This window comes from Miscanthus floridulus, chromosome 17 (assembly GCF_019320115.1).
Source record: "Miscanthus floridulus cultivar M001 chromosome 17, ASM1932011v1, whole genome shotgun sequence".
NCBI classification, from domain to species: domain Eukaryota; kingdom Viridiplantae; phylum Streptophyta; class Magnoliopsida; order Poales; family Poaceae; genus Miscanthus; species Miscanthus floridulus.
Genome location: NC_089596.1, coordinates 25,437,830 through 25,447,023, shown reverse-complemented (window position 1 = coordinate 25,447,023; position 9,194 = coordinate 25,437,830). Strand labels below are relative to the sequence as shown.

The following is a 9,194-nucleotide window of genomic DNA, read 5'->3' as shown; positions in this document are numbered from 1 at the left end:
GGATTCTTTGGAGCTCTGCAAGTGAGTTTCAGAATTTGTTCAACCAGCATTTAAATTTTTACGATCTTACTTCAGTTAATTTCCTTCTTTGTTGTCCCTCACTTGTATATATGCACCTGTTTGTTATAGTTCATATTTAACTTTTTGTCAGAGATTTTGCTTGCATCTGCTTTGTACTTCAACTTTAGCTTATTAAACATGACAGTTATCGAAGATACTGAATCTTGTTAAAAAATTCTCATGTTCTGTGAATTGCAGATTATGCCTATTCCTACATGGCGGAGCAAGTCTCCTTATCATACTAAACTTACATGCTAACAAGTATCAAATGATGGGACTGTATATTTGGATTCCCAGACCGAATCACTTGAGGACCCAAATCAGTGACTCCCCGTTTGTATACGGTATACCCCTCACTCCAAATCAGGAATCTCAACTAGGAGCCTGGATTTTGCACAGGAAAAAAAACTTGAGTTAGCCATTCAACAATCAGTGCCAATTTATCAGTTCCTCCACAGTTAAAATATCTCACCCATAGTTGAGCTGCTGCTGCAAGTCCATTCAGCATTGATGGAATAATTTTGTATCGACAAAGTGAACCCAACTGCTTGGATTTTGTGTGTGTAAAATTAGACTAATTTCTATGAAATTCTTACACGATTCATGTGATTACTTTGTAACTTTCTATACAGTTTGCGGACGAAGTACTAGCTTCCCAATGTAAATCGTTCATAATTGTTTCTTTTGATCCACTGAGTTATGGCAAATGGATTGCATATTTGGGTGACACATTTTCTGACTCATCGGGGAGAAGTGAGAATTGCATTTTTTTTTGACAGAGGAAGTACCAAACATCTCGTGCAAAATTTTACGAAAATTGTTTTTTGGATTAAATGTCAATTTAATGTCGGTATTTAATTTCACAGTATTGTTATCTTATTGTGCGATCCATGTAGTTTTTAGTACAAAAGTTTAGCCTGTCCCATAGCAACGCACAGGCACGAACCTAGTGCAAGGCTTATTTGTGAACTCGAACATCTTTTGTACACCTTGTTCATGTATGATGCTGTCATATGAACTTGAACATCTTCTGTATTTGTGAACTTATTATTGTGTATGTCTGCACTTAGATTAGCATTGTGGATTTTATATGCATTGTCATGTGAACTTGAACATCTTTTTGTGAATTTATTATTGTGTATGTGTGCACTTGGATTAGCATTGTGGATTTTATATGCATTTTAAATAGTAAGTGTGATGCTGTCATGTGTAAATATATATAAAAAATAATGATTCTATGCTTGAAAACATTATTGTAGATCATTTTTTGGAAATTATTGATACTAAGCAACCTGAAAAACACGTACAGTACATCTGTAGGTGGCTGATCTCTTTCATTCGGTGTCAGGGGCAAAATAGTAATTTTACATACAACTTAACCCCATTATCTCACGAAACTGACGAAAGGGCTAAGAAACTATAAAACTCGATTCTGGGCCAAATAAGCAAGTTTGACCAAAAAGGGCCAAGAAACCAAGAGCTATTTTTTAGGGCTAAGAAACTAATTTTCTCAAGGTTTATTGGATCGGTTGATCCGCGGGCCCTGGTGCGCGGCGGGAGAATAGCGCTGGATGGTCTCGATGATATATAAAGACGGTTTCAGTTGGAGCAGACACAAAAGGTATATTTGGTGACATAGAACTCAAGAGTACTGTTAGACTATATAAGGAGGTACTCCATAAGATATATAGATCTACGAATATTCACATATCATATTGAGCCATGGCCACCACTAGTTTCTTGTGTGAAAATAATTGAAACGATTATATCGGGTTGAAATTATCTTTAGGTTTGCGTTTTGTTATCCATGCGCTGTCCACGAAGCTGTTTAGACTAGGGCAAGCTCAATGTGCTTTTGCCAGGCCAAAAATGCTCCGACCTAGTAAGATGCACATAGGTATTTGAAAAATAAATTTACTCCCTAATTCTCTAATAGAGTGATTATGGTGAGAGACTAATGTGAGGAAGCAGGTGGGAAGTGATCTTGGTGGAATTGAGCGTGGAGCGGTGAGGTGTGAATTTTTTTTTAACTCCTAGCTTCTAGTGAAAATTAAGAAACGATTCTTAAATGACCATAGGGGTGAAGCTATGGGTGCATTTGGTAGAGACCTAAATTCTCGTAGGAACATTTCAAATCCATATTCTCTCTAGAAACATTTAGGATTATGGATTAGAATCGCTTTATAAAATCGTTTGGATGGTAGGCAGGATTCTGATTTCAAAAATATTTTCATAAAAAGGAGAAAAATTAAAATATGCTTAAAATACTAGAATTTCACTATGCATGCATCCTCTAAGGCATGTATTTAAGTATCTCTAAGGGCGAATGCACCATCCTCTAACTTGCTCTAACTTCAACACTATCTGATTATACTAGAATCTAGTTGTGTTACTCATTTGTCTGTTTAGGAACAATTCTGACGAAGAATGTGGAGCTAAGAGCGCTCCCACATGGCCCTAAAACACACCCTCACACCACCCTCACGGTTCACGCACGCACACACACATGGCCATACATATAACGGGGTATGGCAAAAGAAGTTCTGTAGAAGCTTTTCTTTTTTTCCTTTTCTGACTGATTTGAATAAAGACAGCCAAAACAATTACTACAAAAAAAAGATGGACAAAGAAAAGGGAAAGAGGCTGTTGTTCCTGTTGGTCCAGAGCAGCGCTACCCTTTTACACCAACTAGAAAAGGAAGCGCGCTTCGCGGTGCCCTACCAGCTCCATTTAAATCAAATTCTTAAGCAATATTATTAAAGGCCTGTTTGGTTGGAGCTCTGCCTGGCAGGCAACCCATCCTGGCTCTAGGCATAAAAAATAGACACCTAGGATGCATGCCAAAATATTGTTTTTTCTACTCTTGAAGTTGTTTCTAACCTCGATAAAATATTTACTACAAAGAGGTAAGTTAAAATACGCCGCCCTACCAGCTTCATTTGAATCAAATTCTTAAGCAATATTATTAAAAAGGTCTGTTTGGTTGGAGCCCTGCCTGCCAGGCAACCCATCCTGGCCCTAGGCATCCAAAAATGGACGCAGTGGGATGCATGCCAAAATATTGTTTTTTCTACTCTAGAAGTTGTTTCTAACCCCGATAAAATATTTTACTACAAGGAGGTAAGTTAAAAAATGTTCTACCTATAGAAAAAAAATCATTTGTCCAATAAAAGGACTACTAGTGTAATATAAGAGTGGCCACATTACTAGTTTATTAATTATGCATTATTGTTATTTGTACAATACTTTTTCTGAATGCATAATTGTTTTTATGGTCAATGTATTTCTATTCTAGTCCTGTCATGGCAAGCCTTCTTTTGCTCTTGCCTCATAACGATGTCTATCTTTTCAACTTGTATACATTTGTTTTCTATTGGAAAATTTTCTATGGACTTAACTCCATTATGTGCCTCTACTTTCTTTGTGGTCCCGCGGATAATAAAAACTCGCTTAGCTGAATTTGTTTAAGGTTGATAAAGTGTGACTATTTTAACACACAAAAGTATTTTGCAAACTAATCTTTAACCCTGTTCATAAAAATCCTTAGAAAGCAAATTATAGAATAAAAAGAGAGTGCTAGGAAGACTCAATTTTTTCATGAGATATTGAAGTGTTAGTACTCTTTATTAGTTCTTGTTGGAGCATGGAAATATGAGTCCACACCATTTTTTTATGATAGCAATGTTCCTAGTTCATGGGAACTATTGTTCCATGTTTAGCACAAAAATATTTAGTATTCACTTGGGAAATTGTCACAAAGAGAAAATTGTTTTATTTTAGAAAAAATGTTGTTATAGCTTCTTGGTTTGTGAAATTGGTATATGTTCTTGTGAAAATGGCTTCTAGCTTCAATAGGAAAATATTCAACCTTAATAAAATATAAAAAGTCCCATTTACTTATTTAGAATGTACTATATATTCATAAATATCATTATTTATTTCTGTTATTTAAAACAAATGTTGCACTAGCCATTGATAGTGTCCAACGAAGAGAATTGATATGAAATTGACAAGAATAAAAAATTAAAAGGGAGATAAAGAAAAATAAAAAACGGAAATTTTCAAAGAAGCTGTGGAAAAAAAACCCGGCCCATTAGAAGCCTGTGCGTTTTTTTCTTTCTCTCACCGTCGATGTATTCCCCTTCCCCTTCCGCCCTTCCCTCCTCCTTCTGTCTGTCTCTCTCGCTCTCAGACGACTGGTGGGCCGCCGCCGCCCTAAGCCAGGTGCAGGTGCCGAGGCTTTCGCTGGTCTCTTCGCCGGCGACGAGCACCCACCGGGTACTTCCACCCCCTCTCTTCTCTTCCCTTCCCTTCCCTTCCCTTCCCTTATGCTGTGCGAAGCTGAGCACCGAAACCCTAACCTAAAGCTATTTAGCTATTTGACAAGCCTCTTAACTTCGAAGTTTTTGCAAAAATTATTGGGTGTACATGTGCTAACTTCCACTTTTTGCAAAACTTGTTGGGTTTACAAGTGTACCACCATGCCCTTTACGGGGTCTGCCCCTGCTTTCATAGTTAGGCTGCTTGGGGTCCGGCCAAGCTGCTGTCCTCCTTCCCGTGCATTTGCGGCTGTCAGAGCTCAAAAGATTCAGCTTCCCAAGAAGTAAGTTCTGAAAATTCTGATACATATACTTGCTCTTTTCTGATTTGCGCACATGCATGTAATCAAGCGCCGAACTGTATGGCTATTGTCAAATCAATGTATCTGGTAAAATGGAGGTGTATGTAGTGACTGGTATTTTAAGTAAGATGTGGGATTTGTATGCCGGTCATTTGGACCATAGAACAGAATTTATCACATTCTATTGTCACATACTCTGTACATTATTGTAATTGTTAATTGTGATGGCATTGTGTGGTTTGTGTCAGAAGGGCGGGCCTGGTGCAATGCGGTAGAGTCTTACCGCCTATGACCGGAAGGTCCCGGGTTTCGAGTCGCGGTCTCCTCGCATTGCACAGGCGAGGGTAAGGCTTGCCACTGACACCCTTCCCTAGACCCCACACAGAGCGGGAGCTCTCTGCACTGGGTACGCCCTTTTTTTTATTGTGTGGTTTGTGTCACATAGTAGAATTGTGCTGGCAGTGTATTTGGAAACTTGAATAAGCTTGCCATTGTGATGACAGTTACTGATGCTAAACTCAACGATGTTTATTTAGGTTCATAATATATGGGAATGCGTGGTCCTAGATTGTTACCTTTTTTGTTTAATTGTTAATTTGTTATTCGATCTAACTTTACTGGTATCTGCTTAGTCAAAAGTAGTTGTTCCTCTGTTGGGAAAAAAAGACAGTTGCAATTAAAAGAGGCGAATAAAGAAGTGCTAACTGCCTACAATATGCCTTTCTTTTCTTGAGATTATGTTATTTGAGCAATATTATTTCTCAATTTCATTTATTTCTAACACAGAAAAAGGCGATTGGATGAAGTGTGCTTAGAAAGGTTTCAACAATACAGTAGAACATACATCCAGTCATGGATTCTTCAAGGTTAGTTCATTCTTTTGATGATTCTGTGCATTTTGATCCTTGTACTTCTGGAAGTCGTCAATATATTGCCCAGCATTCCCTGTGTTCTTCCAATGTTTTTTGTTCTACTTGCTCCTTAGTACCTGAGCAAATTATTTAAGTTTGTTTAAAATCCTTATTTTTTTATAAAATTTTCTTTCCTGTTACCTTCAAATATGTCTCTGTTGGTAGTGTATAAATTGCTTAGTTTTGTTCTGTTTAATTGGTTGTTCGAAAAAATGCATGACATCCTTATTATGGTAGGAAATTTCTGATATCGTTGGATTTTAAACATCTGCCATTTTTAATTATATGCTTTGTACGCAGAGCCATACTTCATAAACTATTCTTGTTTATTGAACCTTTATGTTTCTGTAGGTAAAGTCATTGTGGATGGAAGAGTTGTGAATAAAGCTGGAACACAAGTATCTGACAAGTCTGTCATTGAAATCAAGGCTGAAATCCCAAAATATGTATGTAGGTGATGCTCTAATTAATTAGCTTAAAGTTTTTTTGTGATTTGCAATATACAAAATTATTCCTTTCTGAAGCTTACAATGATCCTCTCTCGCTCTCTTAAAAATAAAATAAAATGCAGAGCAGGACATAAGCTTGAGGCAGCTATCAAAGGATTTGATATTGATTGTGATGGAAAGATAGCCCTTGATTCAGGATTATCTACAGGTGGCTTTACTGACTGTTTACTTCAGCATGGAGCATCACATGTTTATGGTGTAGATGTTGGCTATGGACAGGTTTCTTTACTTCTATGATGCTGTCTAAGTCCTACCACTTTATCTGTCAGCTGCAGGTACTTGCTACGCATCTGCAGTAATATGATTCTAAACCTCAATGTGTCCTCCATTTCAGGTGGCTGAAAAAATTCGCACACATGAACATGTTTCAGTGATCGAACGCACAAATTTAAGATATCTATCTCAACTGCCAGAACTGGTTGACTTGGTGACACTGGACCTATCATTTATCTCCATTCTTTTGGTATAATTTAATGTCCAATTTATTATCATGCATATTTATCAGCCAGAAGGTTATTTATGCATGTAACATTTTCTAACAAAACACATATCATATAGCTGATATGTTAATAAAGTGAATGATGCATTTTACCCTAGTTGGTAGAATAGTGCCTTTATTTTGTCTGTTGTTGTCTGTTTGATTTTTATTCTGTGCTCATAATTTCCTTTCTTTATGTTTTAGTGCTTTCTTTGTATAATTATCACTATAAAGAATTACTGAGCTTTAAAATCTAGTTCTCATGAAGCTATGTTTGTTATGTATTGTAAAACAACCCAAGAAACTGCACAGATGACCAATTTTTTAAAAAATAATTATTAGGCATGTCGTCAGCTTCAGTAAAAGTAAAACAGTAGAGTAAAACATACATTGGGAAATTCAAATGCATTTTCCCCTATGTGAATGTATGGTCCGACTGTCCAAGTCTGTTCTGTTTTTCCTTTCATCTTAAACCATGCGTTAGAAAAAATGATTGTTTTCCTATTGTGAAAATTCTCCCGGTATAGTGTATAGTTTGCATGACGTAAAGGGTTAATGGGCTTCAGACTCAAGTTATTGTGAAGTTCGCTTTGTTATATTGTTCAAGAACCCAATCAACCACACATATAACTACCACCAAATTTTCAGAAGTTATTAGCATGAGGTCAGCTTCACTGAAACTGGAATAGAGTAGAAAGCATGCATTAGGAAAATGTATTGCATTTGTCCCATGCGAATATGTGGTGCAGGTGTGTAACTACTACCTCCGTCCTGAAAAGAATGCAACTATGGGTTGCGTGCCACGAAAAGTGGTTCACGTTTGACCACGTTTTTAGTGAATAATATTCAAAGTTATGTCTTTAAATTAATTTATTATAAAAATATATCTCGTAATTAATCTGATGGTATTTATTTGGTATCATAAACATTGATACTTTTTTATCTATAATTGGTTAAATTTAAGTTACTAAAACGTGACACTGTGCTAGAATTGCATTCTTTTGGGGACGGAGGTAGTATTATTTAAGCCTGCTCTATTTTTATTATATTTGTGTTTAGGTCATGCCTTATATTACCCTGGCATGGACTTATGTTATCTGTGAAATCTAGGTCATGCCTGCTGTTATCAAAGTAATGAAGACGGATTCTACATTGATAACACTTATCAAGCCTCAATTTGAAGCACGTAGATCGCAGGTAAAATTGAAGGGAAAGAGTGGTTCTTCCCAGCTGGAGTTTGGGCTACTTGTTATATGTACATTAATAGAGAGAACCCAATCAAATATATCTTGTTTGATCTTGCTCAGGTAGGAAGTGGAGGGATTGTTCGAGATCCTCTGGTTCATAAAGAGGTAGCAGTTCCGCTTTGTTTTTCAACCTTGTTCCTGTAGCAATGCCATTAAGCTGTTTGCAACATAATGTTATTTCTCATTATTTTGTATTCTGACTACAAATAAATTGCTTCCTTGCAATGGAGTGGCTATTTACTGCTGGAAATTGAATGATAATTTGATGTGTACATAAATAAAATAAAGACAATTCATCAGGATCTTCGATTATCCTGAGAAAGGGTGCCATATTTGTGATGTTAGTTCTATTGTCTGCTTTTACGTCAAATATTGTTTTCCCATTGAATGAATCACTCTATTTTGATCCATTCACTCCAGGTACTGGATAGAATAATTTCAGGCGTGGAAGAATTTGGATTCTGCAATAAGGGTTGGATCGAATCTCCAATAAAGGGTGCAGAAGGGAATAAGGAGTTTCTTGCTTGCTTTCACAGGATCCGAGTATCAGAGTCACAGCAAGAGACAGAGATAGAGGCAAAGGAACCTGTAACCTAGGATGTTACCAGAAATTATTCAAATGAGTGTGATCATCAATCAGGACGTCCCCCATAAACTGTCTGGAAGTTAAGTTGATACACAGTTCTGATATTCTTAGTTGTGAGATACAAATTGTCGAGCTTAGTCCAGTTCTGATACTAGAGATAGAGAATTTTGAAACACATTCTGAAGTTTCAGGGGTCTGCCTGCTCGCCGTTCCCCAGGAGAGCAAGAACAAACACACAGAAAATCGTCAGCCTTTTGTTCATCGTAGAGTATTATTGTAACATGACTGTGACATAAATTTGCTGCTCCGTTGCCTAGTAAACACATGCAGTTTTTACTTACTGTGTAAAGGTCATGAAATCTGCTCTTCTCCAGCAAGAAATTTGCTTCAGTTGCATACTTGCTTTATGTGCCCTTGGTTGCTTATTCTGATACTCTGAATATCTGGTCACCTGACCTGAGTCAACAAAAAGAACGTATCAATATACACAACTGATTACTAAGGCCAGCCAAATCGTTCGTTGTACACTTGTGCTTGAATTTAGGTGAAAAAGTGCATTGTTTCATCTATGACGAAGATCTGATATAATAATGAACGAGAAACTACACATACAACTTGCTTTGGCTCCGTTTGCTTTGCTGAAAAAAGCCGAAACACTGTTCCGGCTGATTTGTTGTAAGAGAAAAATACTATTTCGACTGAAAAAACAAGCTGAAAAAAGGCATTTTTCTCTCACATTATTTGTTCTCCAATTCTCAAGACATTTTTCTTAGTTTCTTTTT

The 9,194-nt window shown here is 36.9% G+C and overlaps 1 protein-coding gene across 2 annotated transcripts; it reads left to right on the top strand.

The window, feature by feature from the left end:
* The first annotated feature begins 4,202 nt into the window (after positions 1–4,202).
* LOC136516728 (uncharacterized) lies at positions 4,203–8,812 on the top strand. Of its 2 annotated transcripts, XM_066510209.1 has the most exons (9): positions 4,203–4,338; positions 4,533–4,663; positions 5,468–5,547; positions 5,944–6,046; positions 6,164–6,320; positions 6,436–6,564; positions 7,690–7,776; positions 7,887–7,931; positions 8,247–8,812. In XM_066510209.1, exons 2-9 carry the CDS (start codon positions 4,542–4,544, stop codon positions 8,421–8,423), a joined length of 900 nt encoding a protein of 299 aa, XP_066366306.1. In that variant the 5' UTR covers positions 4,203–4,338; positions 4,533–4,541; the 3' UTR covers positions 8,424–8,812. The 2 variants fall into 2 exon arrangements, with proteins under 2 accessions (XP_066366306.1, XP_066366305.1); XM_066510208.1 differs by lacking the exon at positions 4,203–4,338 and having other exon boundaries at positions 4,350–4,663.
* The last annotated feature ends 382 nt before the right edge of the window (positions 8,813–9,194 follow it).

Coding starts and splice junctions, on each gene's coding strand:
- LOC136516728 (XM_066510208.1), top strand. CDS start 4,389: ATGCTGTGCGAAGCTGAGCACCGAAACCCTAACCTAAAGCTATTTAGC. Junction 4,664..5,467: donor AAGATTCAGCTTCCCAAGAA/GTAAGTTCTGAA, acceptor TTTCTAACACAG/AAAAAGGCGATTGGATGAAG. Junction 7,777..7,886: donor TTGAAGCACGTAGATCGCAG/GTAAAATTGAAG, acceptor GATCTTGCTCAG/GTAGGAAGTGGAGGGATTGT.